The following is a 25,592-nucleotide window of genomic DNA, read 5'->3' on the forward strand; positions in this document are numbered from 1 at the left end:
GCACATTCTTCACATCCAAAAAGACCGCAGGGCAGTCAAGTGCTACAGGAGGGGATGAGATCTGTCCTCGGTCGGGCAGGAGGAACAGCGTGTGCCTTTGTGGAGGGGGGACTCCCTGGGATCCATGCTGGGATGCTGCATCTCATCACAAGCTGAGAACAGGGTGCTCGGTATCCACACACTACAGAGATGCCTTGGGTCATCTCAGGAGGGTCTACATAGGGTTGACCCCAAAGTCACACACTCCGGAGGTCTGCCCAGGGAGACTTGGGATGGTGAGACGAGGTCCCATAGGCACAGACCATGAGCAGGTGCAGGGAGAACTCCATGGGGAAGGAGGACCCCCAGGTCTGGGTGGAAACTGACACCTGGCTGCACTGGCTGGTGCGGGCAGACAGACGGACCAGAAGGAGGAACAACTGGTGAGTGATGCCTGGTGCCCACAGGAGGGGAGTCTCTAGAAAGAGCCATCAAGGGCCACAAAGAGCTCAAGGGCACTGAGAACAGATGACTCCACAGTGTCCGTGGGTTGGCACTCCCACATCCTCCCAGGGCAACACCTCCCAGGAGAATTTCGGAGCCATGGGGGCTGGAAGCACACTGCGGCGGGTCAAAGAGGGAGCTAAGAGTGAGGAGAGAGACTCGGTTCTGTCCCGGGCTGGCCGAGGAGGACCGCTGTGGAGGAACCTGTCCTCACACCCCGTGACTCTTGCCGTTCTGGGACGCCAGGAGCTTCATAAGCCTGAGAGCGGCACATCCATGGGCCAAGAAATGTGTGGGCCAAACCTCACAGCCCCTAAGGCCCGCCGCCATGACCCTCGCCCAGGGCACACCTGCCCCGGGCGATGGCCCACAAGCCTCCTGCACTAATCATGCTCCCTAAGGAGGACTCCATGGTCTCAACCGGGGCTGTGACATGCTTGTCTGCACCACAATATCATGCATCCCACAAGGAAGAAGGTACAAGAAGCCAGGCAGCCTATGCTGTCCATCGCTCCCCTTGCCATGACAGCCCAGTACTAGGAACTCCACCCTGCCTCTGCAATGGACAGCTCAGGCTCTAGAAACTTCTGGGAGCCTCCAAGGGGCCACTTCAGCCGACGGGGGAAAGCCACCCCTCATGGTATGGAGCCAGCCAGGGTGCTGGCTGGCTCCATGATCTGCATCACCCTTGCATTGGGGAAGAGGCAAGAAGGCACACGGGTGCAGAGAAGGCCTTCTGGAGGTGAGCACGGGACTGGGAAGCTTACTCCTTCAAACCCTCACTCACGCGCAGGCCTAACGATGGCCCTGCTCTCCCAGGAGGTGAGCCCTCCAGGGGCTCTAGCAGGAAGACCTCCCCACAGGAGGTACACAAGGCCGGCTGTGACCTACAGGTGCTCGGGGAGGGAGAGCACAAGTGAGGCAGGCCTACCTTGGGAGAGACTCCCCTGCAGGAGACTTGCTTAAATTTCCTATCTCAGAAATGCAGAAGGACCCCAGACAAAGACGCGCAACCTCCTCCATCTGACTCCAGTGTGCAAGGCAGCCTTCTGATGGCCGCGCGTCGGTGCCTTCTGCTCTAGGAGAAGGAATGAAAGCAGCACTGATGGCAAAGATACCCGGGTTTGATGCACACAGTCCTCATCTCACAGCCAGCCACAATCCGGTAACTCGCAGAGATGCTGCTGTCAGTCTATACACCCAGGGGTGCATACAAGAACCACAGCCGCACTGGGCCTGCCTGGCCCCCGTCACAGGGTCGTGTCGCCCTCCCCAACCCCGGCTACCTCCGGAACCCGCCACGCAGAGCCAGATGCCTGTCCGGTACTTGGCAGGCCATGGGCTCCGCCGCACTTAGCAAGCTGGATCGTGATTCAGCATCAGGCGCCGGCAGCCTCCACCGGAGCAAGGCAGACGCTTAAAAATAGCAGAGCTGTGGCTGCATCCACCAGTGGGGGGCTGCTAGCCCCCAGCCAAGACCAACCTCCCCAGCCCCCCAGAGCAGTGAGCGGGGTTCCCATCAATCCCCCCAAAAATCCAGGGAACCCTGGGCAGGGAGCGGGGTTCCCGTCAAGCCCCCCAAGAATGCCAGGGTCCCCTGAGCAATGAGCTCACAGGTCATGAGCTGTGCAGCTGGGATTTGGAGATGGGCTCCAGGCTCTCCCTGAGTCCCACCTCGGCCCAGGGAGCCATTGGTGAATTCCCGGTCTTTAGTCTTCTCTCTGGGCCACAAACACTGATCACAATTACTGCTTCCCAGAAGAGGACTAGAAATCTGCCTTCACAGCACCAATGTGTCTCCCCACCTGTCCCTTTGTCCTCATTCTCATACACCTGCTGGGCTGTTCTACCTGTCAGAACACAGATGTCTTGGGACCAAATTCACCATCTTCCTAATAGGAACTCTTCTCCCCGACTTTCCATTCCACATACGGACGCTCGTCACGAGAACTCCGACTACCGCTCCTCCCTTGCTTCATGGCATCTTTTTGGCTTCCTGTCCCCTCCGCCCCAGCCACCGGTGTCCAACACAGCCAGACCATTTTCCAGAGCAGCTCTTCCCAGCCTCGGGCCCAGGGCTGAGCTGGGCTGTGCGCCTCCGCGTGGTTCCACCCGGTGCATGGGCCGGGGTCAGCGGCACCCCTAGTGTCTGCCCTCTGGACGCCAATCCCAGTCACGGCAACCGCTGTGTCTCAGACAGCGTCCAACACCTGAGGACAGATATGCTACAAAGCATGGCTCAAACATGCTGCTCCTCCCAGGGTCCCGCAAGGGCTCGCCGAGGGCTTCCCGAGGAGTTCTTGGGAAGGAAACGGTGTTCAGGGTATTATGCTTCTGGTTCGTCATTTCCTTCCTCTGGGGTTTTGGGCTTAACCTCCCTCAGGCTGGCAAGTCCCTCAAAGGCTCTGGGGCTGAGTGCCCCAGCAGGGAGGCCGTGGGGCCACGGGCCAGGATGGGACCCCAGCCCCACCACCCTAGCCCGCCTGTATCCCAATACTGCAGTTTGAGGTCTGAAAATGGAGATGAACACAGTACCTGAGTACGAATTAATATGTGGAAAGCACGTAAACCATGCATAAAGCAGCCAACCACTACACGCTGGCCTATGGCCACCATGTCACCATCGTCATGCTCACCATCCTGGCAATGCTTCGTGTCTCTTACCTACATGTCTCCAAAACACACTCGCAGTTCAGGCCAGAGTGAGGCCCCCCCAAGCAGCACCAAGCCTCACACTTTGCCCAGGGACAGTGCTGCCTTTGTCCCCTGCCCTCCACCCGTGTTTCTACTCCTGGACCCCACGGTGCTGCCTGCACTCAACACAGAACTTCCCCATCACTGCGGCAGGAGACAGAATTACCTCCCGTCAAACTGCGTCCCAACCCCCGGGGGATGGAATCCCAGCTCGAGGTCCCAGGGAAAGCCGGTGACGGTGCCTGGTGCACAGTGAGTCCTTGGTGATTCTCATGGGAATGCTCTTCCCAATACTGTGATAACTCTTCGCAGAGGGGTATCCCAAGGCAGAGCTGGACACTTGTGCTAAGGTATTCTCCTAAAAGTACAGGGTGAGGACAGGTTTCAAACTCTCAGTTCTTATGTGCAAGGTCAGAAGCATGGCAAGACCACGGCTCTGCTGGTGTAGTGTGTGCAGAGTTCATTCATTTTCTCCCAGAAATCAGCAATTGCTTCATCACAGTTCAGCCTTGGTATTGGCTTTAATGACTTATCCATGGTCAGGAGAGTGAAACCCCATGGACTGTGCTCGGGACCATGACTTTCCCAACATGACGGGTTCCCCACGACACCTGCTCCCTGGTCTCAGCGTGAACAGGTCTGGCTCGGGAACCGTGTTCACTGGGAGCTGTCATTTCTTCACTCAGGCCTCGGGACCCATCACCCCGTGTGTTGGGAAACCCTGGTAGCGCGACCAACCACATTCCCCACACCCTCAGAAAGGGACCTGCCATGCCAGCTGTGGAAAGCTGACTGCCAATGCCCCACAACCCTTCCTCCGGGGGCTGGAACCTCAGGCCCCAGGGGACAGACCTAGCACAGGGACAGATGAGGACACATGGGGCAGACAGATCCTCCACGGGGTCAAGAACAGCTGCATAGTAAAGTATGCAAGAAAGTACCAGCTTATCCGAGTACCCCCCAACCATGAATGTGTCCAAGGGAAATTTAAGAGAGGACAGAGTTGCTCGTGAATGCACAAAGTCTAAAACCCAAGATGTGAGGGAAAGCACCTGCCCAAGGCAGGCTGAAGAGGATTTGTGGAGAATGAGATGCACAGGAGGTACGGATGGCTCGCAGCCGCGGAGCTCGCATGCTGGCCCAGACACCGCTGTAAGTGCTTTTCCACATGTGACCTCATCTAAGCCAGAGAACCCCTGGGAGGTGGCCACCGTTACAGCCCCCACCTATCTGCAGGAAGGCAAGTGACATCACAGGGAAGACCTCAGGGAGAGGAAATCAGGGTCACCATCCTGGCTCCACTGCCAGCCTGCTGGGAGACCCCCAGTCCACCTGCTCAGCGATGATTAATCCGCCCTCCGAGGTCCCTGCAGCATGGGTGCGTGTCCAGGGCCCACGCTGGGTAGGCCACGGGTCTGAACGACCAAGACGTTTACTATGTTGCTAATAGCCATCATGGGAAACAAAAACAAAAACACGGTTTCTCCTATGCCACGAAGCTATCCGTTTATAACAATAGCAGATAATCACACTTAGAAAGCCCATAATACTTCAATGTGTCCTAACGACGTGCTGAATTACAGAGATAACTAAGACAGAAGCATCATTTTTGCCATTTATTGGAGTATTTCTCACTCTACGCCCATTTTCACGGGGGGAGAAATAAAGATGACTATTTCCCACATGTGACTTTCCAGACAACGCAGGCCTTGGGTCCTGCCTGTTGTTCATCTCTGACTCCCACCCTGGCTGGCCCAGAGCCTCGCACATCAGAACGACTCAGAATATTCTTGCTCAGCAAATGATCGCTGCCTCTTCGAGGCTTACTTATTGTTTTACTATTTAGAGTGAAACGGCTGGACAGCAGTCTTTCTAAATTGCGGCTTGTGCCACAGCCAGGGGAGCGAGAGGTTTAACCGCGGGGCGACTCCAAAGGCACCTGCCCATCCCGGTGAGCCCGGCCCCTCCACCCAAAGGTCCCCAGCACATTCTGGTCCCAAGCCCAGGCATTTAAGTCCAAAACTTCAAAAACAAGGAAACCCTAAGTATGAGAAACAGTTTCCCAAGCCCCTGGCCACCGTGTCCTCCCTTGCCTGAGCAAGGGCCCTGAGCAGTTGGCCCTGAGCCTGGGATGTTCTGGACTCTTTTCGGGTAACGAATGCATGTGAGGCTCCTCACACCAGTCTGCACACACCCCTGCGCCGGAGTGGGGCCACCCACATCTGGAAGCTAGAATGTGGGTGGAGACAGAGGGCTCCCAGGAGGCAGTGAGTAGACGGGTGACTGTGGGGAGCCCGACCTCAGCTGGCCTGGCCACCGCCCACCCCATCGGCCTGGAGGAGGCCCCTGAAGAGCTCAGGCCCAGCCACCACACCCGGACCCACAGGTAGGTCAGAAGCCCTGTGCGCTTCAACTGGGAATGTTGGAAGGAGGAGGGGAGGAACAAAGTAAAGGTCCGACTGGGAGAGGAGAAACCGCCCCGGGAGAGATAGATGCAAAGCGACTTAAAATGCAATCCGAGCCAACTTCATACTACTGTAGGTATTAACCCATCACTACTCCGCAGGCCCACTCCAGCAGTAATTCAATGTTTACCTGACCTAAGCCAGACGTGGCCTACTTGGTGGCCCGGGGACCCACTTGCAATTGATTGTTTTAGGGGCCAGCAGCTGTAATCAAATACTGGGAGTGTCTAGCAGTTGGCTGATGAGGGAAGAGCAAACATTACAGCCTGTAATTTGGGAAACTGCACATGTGAGCTTCCGGATCATCCCCGGGCCCCACATCAGTGTCTCCAAGTTCTGTGTAGAGCAAACCACGGGGAACGTTCAGGGAATGACTTAAGAAAACACACGAATTGGAAAACAGCAGATTGTTAACACCCCCCTTCTCTCTCACACACACACACACGCACATTTGCACACATGCCACTCTTCCTTCAGAGCTCCGCTCTGGATCACCTCCTCCTGGAAGCCTTCTCTGCTCTCCCCTGAGCTCTGAGGCCTCACAGTACCCCTTCATCAAAATTCACACTGGTCTGTCTCAGGTACCTGCCAAGGGCTGACTTCTGTCCCCCCTTACCCCCAGACTCATATGTTGAAACCCAAATCCCCCTGAGCGACTGGAGGAGGGGACTCAGATTAACAGAGGTCATGAGGGTGGAGCCCTGAGCCACTATGGCTGGTGTCCTCGTGAGAAGGGACTCCGGGGAGCTCCCTCTCCCCACTCCCTCTACCCACCACACACGGCAGGAATGGCCACTTGGGGCCCCAGCAAGAAGGCGGCCATCTGCATGGACCTCGCTGGCCCCTGACCTCTGATGTCCAGCCTCCAGAACTGCAAGAACATGAAGTGCTGTCTTTTAAGCCACAGGTCTGTGGACTGCCCACACCTGACGCCAGGTCCTCTCCCCCATGTCTCGTCTGAGCTCCTAAAGCAGGACTTACACACAGTAAGCACTTACTAAGTTTCTTTGGTTAGGAGGAACCATGCAACGGGAGGCAGGCAGAGGCTGGCAAGACCACCTCAGTTCCTCACCCACAGCAGCTCAAAGCCCTGCTTGAATCCGGCGGGCTACAGTGAGGAAAATCTCGGGCCCTTCAGGGCTGCATTGGCCGAGGGCAGGACAGGGTTGAAGACTAAACCAGTGTCCTTCTTGCCAGTGACACAGGCATCCAAAGCCAAAGGGAAGGAAGAGTCAGAAGTAAAAATTCTCGATTCAACAGTATCTCTTAATCCCATGGTCTCAGATCTTGGCTGCCAAACCACTAAGGAGCCTATTGACCCGCCGACCAGCCACGAGGCCAGAACAGACTCCGTCCCTCTGTGCTTCCAGAGCTCAGGAGAGCCAGCCCGCCTGGAGACCACCCTGGAAAAGGAACCTAACATTCCCTGCAGAGGCCCAATGCCAGGGCTGCCCTTGGTCCCAGTGCACAACACTGCTCAGGAGAAACCGTTACAATATTTCTAGAACACACAGAGTGCAGTTGGGTCAAGAGTCAGTGGGATCCTGGCATGGTAAGTGAAGATGCTAGGCGCAGCAACCACAGACTGGCACTGGACACGGACAAAGCCCTTGGTGACTCCTGGATCCAAACACAACCCCCTGCCCCCCGTGTCCCACTGGCCCAGTGCCTCCAGCAGCTGAGGTGGTGCCTGGGATAAAGGGAGACAGAGGGGGCATGTGGAGGAACCCCTCCCCTGCTGCAGACTCATTGGGGCTGTCCGGAGTTCTGTGGTGCCTTCCCTCTCCTTCCCCCAGGGAAAGAGAGGAAACCTCCCTGGTCATAAGCCCAAGGCAGCCTTCCAGACTGACATGGACTGAGCGAGCCTTGACCACGTCGGCTGCAGCACGTGCACCCCACTGACAGCACACAAGCCTCCCGGGACCACCAAAGGGTAAGCAGGAACGTCTGCTGGACAGAGGCCAGCTCTGGGATGGGTGGCGGTGGATCCCATCAGAGTCTGCAGAGTACGCAGCAAGAACCCAGGGCTGAGGGGCACCTGGGAAGGAAGGACCACCCACCCATGCCAGGGTGCTGCCAGCAGAGTCCCCGAGAATCCCCGAAGCGTCCCAAAGAGAGAGGACCAGCTTGGACGCAGCCCACCCCGAGCCCCAGCCCCCGGGGGCTGCCCTCCCTCAGCTCCCCCAGTGGTGGAGAGGGGGCGTCCTTGGCCCCTGTTGCCCACGCAGCTGTCGCACCCCACGGGATACCGGGCTGAATGGGGGCTGGAGATGCAGCTGGACACCAGTGAGAGCAGTGGAAGGTCCGGCGCACACCCACCTTGGACGGCAGTTCCTCAGAATCAGGGAGCACCGCGCAGAGCCGTCAGCATACCGGGCGCACGCATTTCCCGTCTCTCGCGGCCTCGGGGGCGTGGGCTCTGCAGACTCTGGAGCAAGTCCATCCCGCAGGCCGCAGGACCTAAGCCCAGCTCTGCCGCCTCAGCCACGCCAATGGAGGCGAAGTGCGCAGCCGCCCGTGACACCCACCAACGCGGGGCTCGAAAAAGAGTCACGGGGTGATTCAACGGGCTGAGCTGGAAGGCGTGGGGTGTCCTTAGCCGAGCTCTCTCAGCGCCTTGGCAGCCGGCCTGGGGGAGCAGGCGGCTGGGCGCAGGCCGGCCGGGCGCCTCAGGGACATCCTGCTCCGCAGCTTGCCACGCTCCCTGTGAGCGCCTGCGGACGTTGCCGGCGTATTTCCGGCACTTCCGGCGTCCTGCCCGCACTTCCGGCTGCGCCCATCCCATGCGGCCGGCTGGCCTGGATACTTAAGGCACTTCCGGGCCGGCCCTCTGATGCCCCTAGCGGGTGTGGACACCCCTGCACTTCCAGCAGCGTGGGGACGACCGGCTGCTGCTGTGGTCCCGCCTCTTTGTGTCCATAGAAATTTTGTGTTCCATAGAAACACAAAATGTCTGGGACGCCTGAGTGGCTCAGAGGGTTAAGCCTCTGCCTTCAGATCAGGTCATGATCTCAGGGTCCTGGGATCAAGTCCTGCATCAGGCTCTCTGCTCGGAAGCAGGGAGCCTGCTTTCCCCTCTGTCTCTCTGCCTGCCTCTCTGCCTACTTGTCATCCCTCTCTCTCTCTGTCAAATAAATAAGTTAAAAAATGTTAATAAAAAAAAAGAAAAAAAAGAAACACAAAATGTCTTTGTGTTCCATAGAAGTTTTAGGACTGTTTCGAGCAGCTCTGTGAAAACTGCTGATGGAATTCTGTTAGGGATTGCATTAAATTTTTTAAGAAGATTTTATTTATTTATTTAACAGAGAAAAATCACAAGTAGGCATAGAGACAGGCAAAGGGCGGGGGAGGGGGGAATCAGGCTCCCCACTGAGAGAGAGCCTGATGCAGGCCTCGAGAACCCTAAGATCCCGACCTGAGTTAAAGGCAGAGGCTTAACACTGAGCCACTCAGGCACCCTAGACATTTAATGGATCTAACTGACTTCCATATCGAGCAGGTGCTAGGTTCTCGCTTAGTCCAAAGTGCCTAATTTAATTAATTATATAACAAAACATCTTTTGAATCAATAAAGTAAATTCAAATGGTTTTCTGATTCTTGACATTCTGACACTTTGTGGTGTGTAAAGCAGTTAAGTTAAAGTCAGTTTTTCTATTTTTTCTGTCTAATAATGGAGTCACCTAACCTTTCATCCATAGAGTGAAAATTCAGGAAATCTGCCATGATCAGGGAAGGTCTTTGGCAGCCACAGTCTCCCACCTTTCCGTCTTTGCCTGGATGAGCAGCCAGCCAGAAGTTGTTTGGGTCTTTTTCATCTTCATAGGGATCTTGATGAGGATGCCCTTCAATTATCCCTGTGAAGGTTTCTAACCTTTGCCAAACTTCAGCACCTCCAACCACACCATGTAGTTATTTCTTATCCCTACAGCTAAATGAAGCCAACCATATCAATTTTATTCTCAGGGCATTTTTACAGCAATGCCAAGTGCTAGCAAACATAGTAGTCAGCTTTTGAGGCAAAAGAGGGGGAAAAGGTGAATGTCTTTCAGGGAAAAACATTTCCTTGTATAGCCTCATTGACACCAGAGACAAGGACAGAGAAACATGCTTCTGTCAACACGAGTTTAATTGGGTGATATTGATCCCGAGAAAAAGAATGCAAAGGACCCTGCAACAAATCACCCAAAAGGAGGCGGATGTTACTTTCCTGAGACATGTACTCTGTCCTCTTTACTTGCTCAAGCAGCTGCATAAACCAGGGAGAAGAGGTTGACACAAAAATCTTATTTGGAATTGACTGAATTTTGGCAGAAAACATGTCCCAAGATAACTATTTCATGATGGTCTTTGGTTGTCTTGGGGAAAATTTAGTTTCGCTGAGAGGGCCCAAGAATATGTTGATGGTGGAGTGCTTCTTCAGAACTTCAAATTGTGAGAAAGGTAGCTCTTCAAACTTCATTGATTTTATTCATGCTAATTTATTAATTAATGCTGATTTTAGTCAGTAACTTGAAATATCATTTTTCCTCACTGGCTATATGATGGTTAGTTTTATGTGTCAGCTTAGTTGGGGTCTAGGACCCACCTATTTATTCAGGCACAATCCAGGTGGTGCTGTGAAGTTGTTTGGTAGATGTGGTTAATAACAACAATAAGTTGACTTGAAATGAAAGAGATTGTTCTCAATAATGGAGATGGGCTTCATCCAATCAGCCAAAGGGACTTAAGAGCAAAAACTGAGGTTTCTCAAAGAGGAAAGAATTCTGTGGGTCATGACCACAGCATCAAACCCCACCTGAGTCTCCAGAATGATGGCCTATCCTATGGATTTTCATGTGCCAACCCCACATCCCATAAGCCAATCCCTTGACTCTTTTCATTTGGAGAATCCTGATACAGTTGCTATCCAGCATGTTTTTTTAAGAAGTTACCACTACTTACACATAAATGGAATGATAAACCATACTCACAGATTGGAAGAATTAATATTAAAATGTGGATACTACCCAAAGCCATCTAGAGATTCAGTGCAATCCCTATCAAAATACCAATAATACTTTTGACAGAACTAGATTGAAGTATCCTGAACTTTGTATGGAACCACAAAATACCCCAAATAGCTAAAGCAATATTGACAAAGAAGAACAAAGCTGAAGGCATCACAGTCCCAGAGTTCAAGATAAATTGCAAAGCCATCATAATCAGGGCAGCATGACCTTGACACAGAAACACACACTCTTTTTTTTTTTAATTTAATTTAATTCTTTCAGTGTTCCAAGATTCATTGTTTATGCACCACACCCAGTGCTCCATGCAATATATGCCCTCCTTAATACCCACCACCAGGCTCACTCAACCCCCAACCTCCTCCCCTCCAAAACCTTTAGTTTGTTTCTCAGAGTCCACAGTCTCTCATGGTTTGCCTCCCTCTCCAATTTCCCCCAAATCCATTCCATTCTCCTCCCCTTCTCCCAATGTACTCTCTGTTATTCTTATGCTCCACAAGTAAGTGAAACCATGATAACTGACTCTCTCTGCTTGACTAATTTATTCAGCATAATCTCCTCCAGTCCCATCCATGTTGATAAAAAGTTGGGTATTCATTCTTTCTGATGGAGGCATAATACTCCATAGTGTGTGTGTGTGTGTGTGTGTGTGTGTGTGTGTGTGTGTGTGTGTGTGAAAGAGACAGAAAGGGATGAAGGCAGAATGGACGTTGCACAGGGATGACAACTCCCGAGGCCGCAGTGAGCCAGGCTGGCACACGGGGACGCGTGGGGCTCTGGCCAAGTACATTTATACGCACACATCTATTTTTGAAGGATAGACCAACAACCTGGTTCAAGACCTCATGATTTCTGTTGCTTTATCCACTGCCCCCAGCTCAGCTGCAGGGAACACAGGCTCCAGAGGCGTCTACTCTCAGTACAAGCGCACAGACATCAGAAAACACAACCCGTACCTTTGAAGAAGCCGCCAGAGCTTTTCCTTTCAAAGCATAAACTCCGTCACAAAGCGAGGCATCCGTTCTGGGCTTGCTGACATGTGTGTGGGGCTGCCTGATGCCAGTGCCAGAGAGGCCTGATCTCAGAAGATGCCCCGCGGCCCATGGAGGACAGGAGGCCCCACATGGCAGAAAGAGCCGCCATAGCCAAAGAGATGGAGCGTCCGGACACGTCATGTCACCCTTGAGGTGTCCATCCGGGCCTGTGAGAGGAGACACAAGCCTGGCCAGGCTCTGCACCATGATGGGGACATGGGGTGCCAGGGGGGCAGTGAGCGGCTCTTGTCCGCCACACATCCCCTGAGGTGGAGAGCTCCACAGGGTCAGCAGCCAGTCTAGAAAGATGAACCCCTTCCTACGTGTTAGTGCTTCCAAATTGTTTGACTCTGCAAGAAAAGGTTATAAAAACATCACACTGCTTGCCCACGAGGCTGCAAAGTGATCAGAACAAGCTAGTTAGGTGACGCACCCTGACGATAACACGCGCGAGCTCTGACAGGACAGGGACCCATGTCGAGGTCCCAGTGCACCCGTTTCCCAGCTATGTCACTTGCTGAGTTTCTGGAACTTTACAAGCCCAGGCTGGCCCATCTGTGAAGTGCGTCAAAACCAGCGCCTGCCTCACAAGGCGCTAAGTGGCTTGCCACATCAACCCTCTGGCCACATGCTAAGCTCTCAGAACCAATGGCATCACTGGTGCTGCTGAGCACCTCCTCCTGACACGTGGGATTCACCTTCCACGCGAGCACCAGAACACCCTGGACGATCCCGAGTGTGCACAGAAGTGTGGGTACTGGGCTCACATGGCCACGCCCAGGTTCTCACTTATTTACTTAATGTGCCTCTGCACAGAATTCCAAGAAGAATGATAACAGTGGCCCTGGAGGGAACACCCAGCATGTGCCACAAGCCTCCCTAAATGTGTGATGTCCATGCTGGATTCTCACGGTGTCAGGAGGAGCGATGACCATCTGCCCCATGTGACAGGTGAGGGAACAGGGCTGACAGAGCTAAGTGATGCACCCCACGGCAAAGCCATCGTGTGGGAACCTACGATGTGAGCCCAACCAGTCAGACGTCAGTCCACGCTCTTGCTCAACATTGCACGCTGCCTCCCGACCCACTTGGGGACCCCATCTCCTGGCTGTTGGTGGGTGTGGAGAAGGCTTGGGGTGGGGACCACAGCCGACGCACTGGTGGGTCCCGGGGAGCCCCAAAACGGGAGGGAACCACTTTCCTGGCACAGCCAACCAGACCCAGGTGCTCAGGGGGCAGATCACCCCTACATTTAAAAGCCCCTGAAGGCTCCATGCTTCCCAGCACCATGCAGTGGATTTCCCTGGGACATCAAGAAAAATCAGACTGTGTGCTAAGAAAGATGGGAAACTGAAGGGGGAACCAGATGACAGAGGGCAAGGGGCAGAGTCCCTGGGGATGACAACGGGTGCCCCGTGACAGCATGACTCCTCCTTTCAAAGGCCGCATATGATTCCAGTAAGGCTGAGGAAACAGCAACATCGATGCATCTGGATAATCTTCCATGAATCCTTGCCTGGTACCCCGAACCATCGTTCAACCTGGCCCCGTTTCTATCAAGTCTCGAAACACAAAAATCCTTCAGTCGGCGCTGTGCCTCTTGGTTCTGAATCACAGTTTTGGCATCTTTGCCCAGTTAGCAGTTCAAGATCCCACGAGTGCTTCCACCAGATACTTTACAGGGAGAGCAGACATGCGAGGATTATTAAACACATACACATGGTGTACATACATGTGTACATGTGCATGTGTACACACACACACATGCACGCAGCCATGCATGCACACACTCGCACACCAAAACCTCAGAGGAAAGGCCACTGTGGCCTTTGTGGCAGCGGTCACTCTGGCCATAGCCCTTGCTGGCGGAGGACGAGGCTACACTCCAGTTCTATGTTCCAACCTTAGCTACCAGCTACTAACACTAGGGTCTGTTTCATTTGCTCCCTGCAGATCCTCCAGACTCCACAGAAACAGCTCTCAAAGCTTCAAAATGAAGCTTATCGGAAGGTAACCGATTGAAAAACATTTAAACAAAACTTGTCAAAATCTTGAAACAGGCATCTTGGACTGATAGAATCGTAATCATGACACCGTCCACCCAATCTAGTTCTGGCTTTCTGAGCAACGAGACACCCCCAGGCCCAGAGGAGCCCCTTTCCTTATGGCCCAGGCTCACCTCTACCTGCCTGCACTTCTGGACATGGGGGACACCGCATCCCTGCAGGTGAGGGTCCCCAGAGTTAACAGGTGAAAGTACTGGGTGCTCAGTTATATTTGAATTGAGAATTTAACAAATGAGTTAAGTCCCATGCAATATTGAGAGTACGCTCAAATTAAGAAATGATTTGTCATTTATCTGAAATTCAGCTTTTACCAGGCATACCGTGTCTTACCTGACACATGCACTGGAGGCCCAACCCCAGGGACCTGGGACGGGTGGGGGCCGGACTCACGAGAGCATGCCTGCTGCTGTCCCAGGGGCCCCCACTTGCCCTTCCCCCAGCACTGCTTTAGGACGCCCCCCTGGCCTCTTTTGGCTGTCAGCACTCCACACAACCCATGGTCCAGCGGCGTCTTCCCTGCTGCATGCACACCCTTGAAAGAACGTCATGTGGTCGTGTCTTGTTTCCAGGAAAAGCTCCAGGGGCCTCCTAACTGGAGCCTGCTTTTGTTTTCCTCTTCCCCCTCGTAGACCCGTCCTGCACGCTGTGCTCAGAGGCCCACATGCAAATCAGTGTGTGTGCGTCAGTCATAATTTCAAGACCCACATGAAACTGAGAGCTGAACCAGTATGCCCACCTTCGCTAGCAGGAAACCCCTCAGACCCCGACCTGCTGCTGTCCCTGGATGCCCTGTCCCCTCACTACTGCGAACCACTGCTCAGGGAAATGACACACATTCGAGGAGAACAGGAAGAAAGGAGCCCTCAGCTCCAGGCTTCCCAGCGTGTGCCAGCCACGGCTCAAGCCCAGCCATAAAATGCACAGGAACAGGGAGAAGCACGGACAACACAATAAAGCAAGGAGAAAATGAATGACGCCATAATACAGTCTGTTTTCATTTCGTGCAGAGAAAATTAATTTTTTAGGACATTTCACTTAACTTGGCAATATTTTACGGTTTAACCTCTGATGCCTGAAGCGCCTCTCTTTCATGCCCTTCAGCCTCAGACGGGGGAAGCCCGTTTTACGACTAGCTGTAGGTCCTGCCTCTTGGGGGATGACCAGCCTCATGGCCCAGCTCAGGGCCGTGTGCACTCAAAGGAAGGGGAGTTGCGCTGACCAGGATTCCCAGCTCATCACCTCCCGCAGGAGCACCCGCTGTAACTGTGAGTCACCCTCCTGAAGAGTGGACACATTACTTTCCAGAGCAAGGAACCGGCGTGGGCTGGTCGACCAGATGAGGCTGTGTAGGCACTCGAGGTGCTCGGCCCCCTCCAACTTGTACCCAGGGCAGCAGTGGTAGGAGATGACATCCCCACGGGGAAGGAGGTCTGCAACTCGGAGATGTTCGCGTAGCCATTGGAAGAGGCAAGAGGTCTCAGGCAGCCTGTGGCGAGGAAAAGAGGAGGGACGGTCGCACTTGGTCCCCTCTGCACCAACGAGACCCGCAAAACCCTGGCCCCCTGCCCGCCACCAAGGGCTCTTCAGCCAGACGCCCGTAACCACTTTCCTGTTCGATTCATGTCGCAGAATTTGGCGTCATGCTTGCAAACCACACAGAGAGGCCCAGGGGAAGAGGGAGGAAGTGAGGGGGGTACAGCTGGGATCAGGGAGCCCCAGACACACCTCAGAATCATCCGGGAACCTTTAAGCAACACAATCCTGGCTGCGAGCCCTAGGTCTATGCACAGCCAGGGCACCCCGAATTTTTTAAATCTCCCCAGGTGATGCTAACATGCTCCTGGGGGTGAGAAGCACTGAGGTGCTGTGCAGCAAACATACACCCCAACTGTTTCAACAATGGGGACACCTGGGGGGTCTGAGGAGGTGGCAGCAAAAACACCCTTCCCCTGCTTGGACTGTGAGGCAGGGGCCTGCGGACCCCGTGTGATGCTACGTGAAGATCAATTTGCATTTTAGGTGCACTTGACATGGTTCTCAGCCTTGAGAACTACCCAGAAAAAGGGTGTCTCAGAATACACCCCACTGGGCCCCCTCCCAAGGAGCTCCTGGTCAGGGTCTGCGCAGAGCCCAAGGACATGCACGGCAGGCATGGGGCTGGGTGTCGCAAGCCCCCACGCACACCCAGAATTCTCCATGCTGTCTGTGTTCCCACACTTCTGCTTCTGCCAAACGGAAGCTGCTTTTCCGTGTTGAAACCTGTGCCTGGGGAACATTCCCAGGGGCACAGAATCCCGTTCTGTGTGGCCCCCGCTGCGATCCTGGCATTTCCTGTCGGGGTCAGTGGTCTCACTAGAGGAAATAATGACTCTGCAGAGCTGGGGCTCTTCCCGCGGAGAACTAATTGTGTGTGAAGTAAATAACTTATAATGGAAATCCCGACTCTCCCTTCCAGTCGCCGAGCACGGATCACAGCATGCCCATGGCAGCAGGTGTCTGAGCTCTGCTCCCGAGCTGGCTTGCTTTGACATTCTGAGCCTCGAACGGCTTCATGCTCCGCCGACTGCCCTGGTCAGTGAGCTGGTACGTGGGATCGATGTTTCGGCGTGAGACCAGAGAGGCCAGGGCAGCCCTGGCATGCAGAACTTAGGGAAATGCTCCCTTTGGGGCTGACAGTGTCCCGTGCCACAGAGATCCACGGGCCTACTACCACACAGGCCACATCTGAGACACGTGGCCACATCCTTTCTCCACGGCCTGGAAGGATTTACCCGTTGAGCTGAACATGAACTGTGTTCACAGGAAAAGTGAAGTGTCGGGGAGGAGGGGGAGATTGGGACTCAGGAATAAACAGAATCCGTGACTGAGAAAAGTAAGACAAGCACGTCAACATGAACAACTGACCGTATCAGAGTCCCTAAGTGCTGTTCAAATGAGCTGGCACAAGGGACAGTGCCTGCGGCTCCTCCCAAGAAGGAGTGTCATTCCTGGCCACTCCCACAGAGAAGCTGGAGTCCCCTGAATATAAAATGGACAGACCCACAGTGAACAGCAGGTGCGTCTGGACACTGCTCTCCAAAACACAAAGTTCCCAAGGAAAACATGGCCTTGGAACATGCCCGCCTGCTTGCCTGCCCCAAAAGAAGCCAGAAGGGGTTGTAACTGCAGTAGTAAACCAGGGAAAGAGAGACATGCTCCTTGGCTGGGGACAGCCCATCCCAAGCATGGCAGCAGACACCAGGCTTTGACACAATAGCTTGGTGCAACCTCTATTTACACTTCCAGGCAATGGCGAGCCAGCTTGTCAGGCTCTCTCCCCCGGATCTGGAAGTGCAAAGAAAAGCCACAGGACGAGACGTCATGCTAAGGGCCAGTCATGCTCCCCGTGGCGCTCCGAGGTGTCAGGCCATCTAATGCCGCCAGACCCCTCACGCCCATGCCATGTTGGGCAGTCACTGCTTGGGCAGCCAGGCCCCTACCTGCCTCTGCATGGAGATGAGTTCAGGGCACAGAGCAGGGGACATGCCCTGAGGGAGGGTGGTGTGGGTGACGGTGCTATCCGGGGAAGGGCACCTTCCGAGAGCAGCCAGCCGGCTCTGGGCGACGCTCTGAGATGCAAGCGCAGGGTGGTGGACAGAGCAGAGCAGGAGGCCACACCTGAGCCCATGATGAGGATGCCACCCTCGGGCATTTCTTAAGAAATAATAGGGACCAAAAGAACTCGTAAATAGGTGCACGGAATTTGCAAGACCTAAGAGGGAGAAATCTCTAGAAAGGGCAGGAGAACAGGGGACAGTGGGGGATGCAGGATTCATGAAGGCAGAGGGGGCTGGCATCCGAGGGAGCGTTCTTGGCCCCGGGAAGGAAAGGGACCAGTCGTTGGTAATGTTCACGTGAATATTCAGCCCAACCTCAGATCACGGTGACAACTCTCCACAGCCTCCCGAGAAGTGCCCCCAAAGCACATGTATCCCTGGAAATGTCATCTGTGCAGGCTACGTGGCACAGGGAGTTTGAGCAGAGAAGCTCACAAAGGGGTGGCCTGGCCGCCCTTGGTCCTCCCGATCCAGAGCCTCTGTTTCTGCAAAGGGCCATGTAGGACTCTTAAGCCCTCACAGAAGGAAATAATTCATTTCCGACCCCGGGGCACGCAGAGTAATATCAGAGCCTGCCAGCCATGACCTAGAGCCCAGCGCTAGCATTCGTCTCAACCGGAACACGCCAAGGCTCCGGCGCAAACAAGCCTCCTCCCCGAAGAATGAATTATGCACTGGCTTTCAAGTCACATGTCAAGAAAATAAAATCAGAATTAATGTGCACGGAAGGACTTATTTTCACAAACAGGGTCCTCCGTGTTGGCCCAGGCAAATGTTAAAAAGGCAAGAGGATTCTTATTTACTGGGTAGTTTGGATAAAATCTGAATTTGATTATTTTTCTGCTCCTCATGCATTATAAAAATGGATAACGTTAAGAAAAAATAGCCTCTGTAAAGATGCGTCTTTAATCTACCCTCACCACCACTGAAATAAGTATAAACGTTCTGCTGTTTTCATTAAAAATGCCATAGTTCATCATCGTGCTCACAGCCTGGTTACAAAATGCCTATTTCTTAAAAGACTTTTGGTTCTCGGTGTGAAGGAGAAGTCAACATGCTCAAGAACAAGGGCTCTTCTGGTCTGGGCTCTCACGGTGGGCACGAGGGGCTGTTGGGGACCGCAGGGAGGGTGTGCGGATGCCAAGGCCAGAGCCGGTGGGCCCTGCTTCCCTCCACGTCCCAGTGGAGAGACACACACGTGTTCCCAGCCCGCGCCCCTACCTTGACAGAGCGGCAGGTTGTCCCACGTCCCGTCATCACGGCACAGAGAAACCATGTTGTACAGATCAGGGTAGCGGATCTTGAATCCCTCGTGACAGGTGACGATCAGCTTGTCTCCGTGTCTGTATGTCCTGTTATGAATCTCAGCATCGTCGATTTGAGGGATACGGCAATCTGCAAAGGTGTAAAATGGACACGTTATTTTTTTAAATTTCAGCCTGTTGTGCTTCCCAGCTTGGCACAAAGCTCTTCTTTTCGGACCTGGCCTCAGGCTTCCCTGTGATAAAACGCCCTCGCACACGGACTGCTAGCCCCTGGTCTGGAGGGGACTGAGGACAAGATGTCCCAATCCAGCCATGAAAGGAGCTTCACCTCCAGCCTGGAACCCTTCACACCTCACAGTGGAGCCTCAGGCGATTTTGGAACTAAGAGAGGAAGGACAGAGCTAGGGGCTCACAATGACCTGCTAAGTGGTTCCACCCAGCCTACCGCCTCTGCCTTGGGGCAGAAGAAAAAAAAAGGCCTTGCAGAACAGTGGGGACAAGCTGGGGCCACACCGGCCGGCACCTCCCTCCTACCGGATCTGCTCCACGCGGGTAATAACATGGAAGCACATGCAACCACCAACACCACACAGCCCCCCACAGGTAGGTGACCTGCTTCTTGGAAGCAGGTGGGAGCAGAATACAGACTCGGAAAGGGTCTGTAGCCCAGCATCAGGGGCGCAGGAACAGGAAGTCCACACAGAACGTGATTGAGAGATAAAATACAGTGGATAAATTATAACCCTCCACTTCGAACATGGTCTCCTCCCAATTCCGCGTGTGTCCCCACATAACCTTGTGCAGCCATCCCCGGAGGCGTACAGAGGGGTTGCGCTCCAAGCTTCGCAAGTTTTAAAAATGAAGCAAAATCCAAGCACAGCATTTCGACAATCACAGAAACTTTCTCCAAGAGTATCTCAATGCTGTAAGACTGGGTTTCTCAGCCACTCCCGAAAGCCTTCTGAATCAGCCATATGGTTGGAATGGTGGGAGACTTGACCATGAACTGCTGGCTCTGAGGCCTGAGCCCAGGAGTCCTGAGGCTGCGGAGGGAAGGGACCCAAGCAGCCCATGGCCGGGAACACAGGTGGGTTTAAAAAGCACATCCCAGGAGTTTTGATGTAGGGTTGGGGCTGGGTTTACAGGGACCAATGAAGAATCTGACAACAGACTCTAGAAAACAGGATGACCTCTTCGCGGGGTCAAAGTCAAAGCTTGGGCGTGGCATCTGCCTTCATCTCCAGATTAGCTGGAGAGCAGGGACTGCACCCCTGCATTCTCCCACATGCCCTTGGAACTCCGGGACTCCACACGTGGCTGGCAAAGAAATGTCGAGGAAGTGCGGCCATGGAGCCCCGGGACAACCCCATCAACCCTCTGTCTGCAAATTTCAGCAGGAAGCGTCCTTGATGGAAAACTGTTGTGGTTCTAGTTCGACCTCTTATTTTTGAGTTTCAAACTGTGGAAAGGGGTTTCCAACCTCTCACGTTTAACCAAAAATTTTTCTACCAGAATAGACAAATTCCCCCAAAGTCAATGCCAGAATGATCCTGACTGGAGTCACAAGGCAAGTGACAACTTGGCACCACTGCTGCCTTCTTAATGGAAACGGGAAATCACGTTTCTCAGTAGTGCTAACGCAGGCATTACTCAGAGCAAATAAAAACACCTTTATCCAGGCGCCCCTCTGTAAAACCCCAGCTGCCAACTAACCCCATGTTGCTGATTTACGCGACAAAGCCACCGTTCCCCTGACTGGCTTCCGACTTCTCCGGGAGCTGACCCAGGTCCTTAGCAGGCAGCCAGCGTCAGTGAGTAAAGCCAGTGGACAGAAGGGACACTGCGGCCCGTGAGTGTGTGGTCACTGGCTGTGCAGAAGCAGCAGTCACTCACACAGAGTGCCCTGAACTCCTGACCAGATGCCTCTGTCCACAGCCAGGAGCTGGGGGCCACCACGGGGCACATGGCCCAAGGATCCCAGGGCACTACGGCCTCCCAAGTTCTGCTCATGATGGAGTCACCATGGGGACTGGCTGCTATGGAACAGAGACTCGCACTGACCAGGGAGCTGGGAGCAGGCACCGGAGCTATGGCCAGGAGGCCAGGAGGGCTGTGGCCCAGATAAAGGACAGAACAAAACAGACCAGCAGTAGCTTCACAGAAGTCGGCCCCCCAAAGCTGAGCTATGATCCTACCCTTGGCGTCTGGCGCCTGAGCCCCCCACCAGAGGAGGGGAGATAGGAAGACGAGCCTGGCCCAGCCAGGCCATCCTTAGCCGGACGTGACTATGCACTTCATGTCTATGGAAACAGAGAAGCCAGGATCTTTAGTGCCCCAAAACAAATACATATAATCTTCATCAGTTCTGAAGTTTCAAACAGAAATAAGAGAAATTTCCTACAGTATGAGTGCATCCCGTCAGCCAGAAGAATGTTTAAAAGCCGCTCCAAAAATGCCATTACCAAGGATGACAGATAAAGCTCCATCGGTATCTGACTCTGGCAGGAGTGGGGATGTGATCAAACCCGACACAGACAGACACAAACGGGCACTTTGGGGATACAGCTGAGAGGGTGCAAAGCTTCCACTTTGAGACATCCTTTCTCCCCAGACCACTGCATCGCTGCATCTGAGTCCTGCTCGTGTAATAGGGGATTTAATAGAAACAAGTCAAAGAGGGGATATTAAGGTGATATTACACAGTTATACCTAAGAACAAATTATTCAATGACATTAGTTAGCATAGAGCAGAGTCCTAAGGAGCAGAAAAGGCAAAGTTCTAAGAATACATACCACGACCAATATTTACTGGCCTTTTTAAATGCCAGTTATATGTGAACATGAACCTGATTCCTTCAAGTGCCAACTCTGACACCCATTCTCCCTAAAAAGTGTTTCCAGGAACATAACTACGTAATCGACCCTGGAGACACAGCATTCATATCCACACAGGAAAGGTGCTGGAAGCCTCGCTGTAAAGGATGGTGTTGGGTTTTGTTTACCCCTGCATTTATAACACCCGGTATTCATCCATCCAACCATCCATCTGTCCACTGGTGACTCGCTGAGCACCCAGCTGCAAGCGCTGGGCACGGAGAGTTAGGAATCCTACCCTCGCTGCATGGAGAAGGCCGCTAACAAGTTAGTAAATCTGCGAGGTAGAGACTAACATGCAGTGATTGCTGCTCGCATGAGGAGGAACAGGTGCTGAGGTCACAGGGACCTACCAGGGGCCCCTGGAATCTGGGTGCATGGGACAGGCACCCTGAGGAGATAATGTTTATGATGCAGGGCCACATGGCAAGGTGGCCTTATCGAGCAGATCTGGGAGAAGACAGCTTTAGGCAGAGGGAGAGTAAGTGCAAAAGCCAGGAGAACACGAGTGTCCTTAAAATCACACAGGAGGAGGGGACGCCTGGGTGGCTCAGTGGGTTAAGCCGCTGCCTTCGGCTCAGGTCATGATCTCAGGGTCCTAGGATGGATTCCCGCATCGGGCTCTGCTCAGCGGGGAGCCTGCTTCCTTCTCTCTCTCTCTGCCTGCCTGCCTCTCCATCTACTTGTGATTTCTCTCTGTCAAATAAATAAATAAAAAATCTTTAAAAAAAAAAAAACACACACACAGGAGGGGGACACCTGGCTGGCTCAGTCCCAGGGTCCTGGGATCAAGTCCCGCATCGGGCTCCTGGCTCAGTACAGTGTCTAATTCTCCCTCTGCTCCTGCACGCTCTCTCTCTGACATATAAATAATAAATAAAATCTTTTAAACACACAGACACACACAGGAGGGTCCATGTGTCTGAGACACAGTGAGCAAGGGGAGATGAAGGCCTTCTAACTTGGGGCATACTTCATTAGGTAGTTAGGACAGGACTGGCAAGAGGTTGTCTTTTAGATAAGCTCTCTGTTTCCCAGGATGATAAAACAATAGAAGGCCTTTGTCTCCAGGCAATATTCGCGGAGCCTGCGTGTTCTACTATTGCTGATATGTTCCTGAGCCTGTCTGGGTTTTAAATGCTGAGTATCTTGGGCCAAAGGATTTATCAGGGAAGTTGATCTACAAAACCAAATAAACTTTTCATTACTGAAACCTTATGGAAACCACAGCCTGCATGGGCTGCGCATAGCAGAAAATATTCATTTATTTCTAAAATCCTTTTCAAAATTTGTTTTGATTTTTCAAGAGAAAGCTTGTGTAACCTGCAAGGCTGCAAAGTTAAAGAGGAAAAACCACATGCCTGTCTCAATAAATATAGAGAAGCATCTGTATCAAGGGACACAGACTCCTACCTGCAACACAGGGAGCCACCTTCCCTACACAGCATCCACCCGAGGCCCATAGCACCCGTTCTGAATGGTGACGCTGACCATTATTAATTGAAGGATACTTGACCAACCATGCCCTCTTGCTATTAGGCATAACCACGGTGATTCCATATTTCAGAACTTCCGACAGTGCCGCCAGGGGTGTCCCCGTCTGTCCCCACACACCATGGTCACAGTACCACAGACAGTACTCCCGGGCGCATGTTCCTTCCTGCGACCCACCTCACAGCTGGAGCTCTCTCAGCCCTGCTCAGCCACCACTCCCATGTTCGTTCCAACGCTTCTCTTACTTGTTCATTTGTTTTGTTGTTGAGATTCCACCTGTCACACACACACCTGTCCTTCTCTGTGTGATTTAGTTCACTTTACTTCTTTGTTTTAATTTTGACTCTTTTAGAAAAAGACCTCAAAAATAAAAGCAGAGACCACGCATGCTCTCAGCTTGGGGAAGCCTTTGCCTATGCTCAGTGACAGTCGAGTTCGGTGCTTCGAAGACTTCCATAAACACGGTCTATGCTAATTCCGAAAAACAGTGAGCTGTCAAGGTCAGGAAAGCTCCATCCACACCCACGGTCAGGGGTGGTGGGGAGAGACGGAGCCCTTGCCCGCACCGGCACTGCCTCCCTTGCGTCAGCCCAACCTGCCGCGGAGACAGTCAGCCCCCTGCCCGCCGCCAGGTAACCTCTGAGCAGTGTTCTAAACTCACACACACCCACGCAGCATGAACCACACAGAGCAGACACCGCCACGCTTGCCAGAGGTAGGCAGATACCGCGCCATGACGAGAGACCATAGGGTAACTGCTGGAAACAAATGCCCACTGTGCCGCCCTGTCTCCCTATCAAAACCCGCCTGGAACAGACGCGACAGTGACTGAGTGGATCTCCCGAGTACCACACGTTCCTGCCTCCACGGGCAAGTCTGAGCAGCACGTACTCTGCTTTCTCAGGCGCCGGGGCTGGGAGTGCGCGGCTGGCTAGGGACGCAGCAGTGAGCACCCCTGGTGTGACCTGAGCTGCTCTCCTGCCTCGACAGAAACCAGGACCTGGGTCGTCATTGAGGTTGAGGAGGGACACGGTGACTTGTGACACCGAGCCTCCTTTGCGCCCGGCCTGGCCACAATGCTCTCCCGCCAGCATGTGGGGTGGGCCCCTGGGCTGACGCGGCTGGTCCCCACAGCCCCACGAGCAGCCTCCACGGACGAGGGGGGCACTTTACCTTCTTGTGCACAGAAGGGCTTATCACTGGGGATCCAGCCGAGGGTTCCATTGAGATGTCTCACACACAGCCTCTTTGTAGGGCCCTGGAGCGTGAACCCGTCTTGGCAGTGAAACTGGGTGACAGACCTTTCAAGGAAAAGCCCTCCACCGGGTGTCCTGAAGCCATTCTCAGGGACACCGGAAGGTCATCGAACCCTACATTGACAGAGAGAAGAAAAGGAGCCTCTAAATATGTGCTTCCGAGGCTGGGAGCCTTCCTGCATCCGTGACGGACACTGTCACACACCGCCAACACCTAGCCACTCCAATCAGCCCAGAATGTCCGCATTCTGCCGTGTGCCACACTGGCTTCTTGCTTAGAACAGCGCCCGGAGCGTCCTCCATCCCCCGGCCGACCACAGCCCTTCATGGAGGCTCGGGGAGGAGCAGGGGAGAAGGAAGCCACACAGGGAACGACGCCGTGCAAGACGCTGCAGGGGGGTGAGGCGGGAGGGTCAGGGAGGAGGCATGGACTCTGAGCCACCCAGCAGGCCAGACGACATTTCAGGGACAGAACCAAGGATGTAGGACTGGCAGGGCTGGCATTCTCACAGGACAGGCCTGAGCCACCAACACTCGTCTCCTCCCCGGCCCTCAGCCTGGCCCCTCCCGCCAGGCCTCCTCCGGACTTCCCGAGGATCTGGGTACCTTCCAAACCTCCCAGCCACCCATTCTGTGCTCCAACTAGAGCTCAACCGCCACGGGTGCTGAGCTGGGAGCCCTCCAAGGACGAGTCACCTGTTCATCTTTGTGACTCTTTTGCAACTCTTCCCCTGGAAACCGTGAGAATGCTTCCCCGTTTCAAGAAGTATCCAGAGATGAATACAAAGTCAGCTGTGTCACAGCATCTAAGTAAATGCAGCAAAAGTAAATCTTAATAGCATAATTTAGACTTGATTAAAATGCATAAAGACCACAGATGTGGAAGTCGACGCTCTCTCCATCTGATGCCAAAACTGATATTTTCCCCCTCTTGATTAATTCGCTTGGATTACCCAATTATTCCAAAACCCTCTCACTCGGTTTCAGCTCCTACAAAACCGATAACAGTGCTAATGCCTAACATGCTTTCCACTCCAGTTTCAATACTGCTCCATAAATGTGCGACCAACACGACAGAATTACTCCAGACTGCATCCCAACATGGAGGAAAAGAACAGGCCTTCCTATAGAAAACCACCCATCAGAATAACCCGAGGGCCTCGTCTATCAACCAGAGATGGGGCACTCACACCTCATCACTGACATAAACCTCGGGGTTATTAGCTGACGGCATCCCACAAACACGTGGATAAATTACAAAGCTGATTAGTAAGTTGAAAATGGCGGGGGGGGGGGCGCCTGGATGGCCGTTGGTTAAATGTCTGCCTTGGGCTCAGGTCATGATCCTGGTGTCCTGG

The 25,592-nt window shown here is 53.6% G+C and overlaps 1 protein-coding gene across 1 annotated transcript in view; it reads right to left on the reverse strand.

Annotated features, from left to right (window-relative positions):
* LOC309857863 (uncharacterized protein) overlaps positions 1-23,713 on the reverse strand; it is a gene marked incomplete at its 5' end in the record, with an annotated part of 35,907 nt that extends 12,194 nt beyond the window's left edge. The window contains 3 exons of the mRNA XM_082750599.1: positions 15,048-15,235; positions 18,567-18,740; positions 23,650-23,713. Of these exons, the coding sequence (XP_082606725.1) occupies positions 15,048-15,235; positions 18,567-18,740; positions 23,650-23,713 (426 nt within the window). The remainder of the gene's footprint in view (positions 1-15,047; positions 15,236-18,566; positions 18,741-23,649) is intronic.
* Positions 23,714-25,592: the final 1,879 nt, after the last annotated feature.

This window comes from Mustela nivalis (genome assembly GCF_964662115.1).
Source record: "Mustela nivalis genome assembly, contig: HAP1_SCAFFOLD_1467, whole genome shotgun sequence".
NCBI lineage: Eukaryota > Metazoa > Chordata > Mammalia > Carnivora > Mustelidae > Mustela > Mustela nivalis.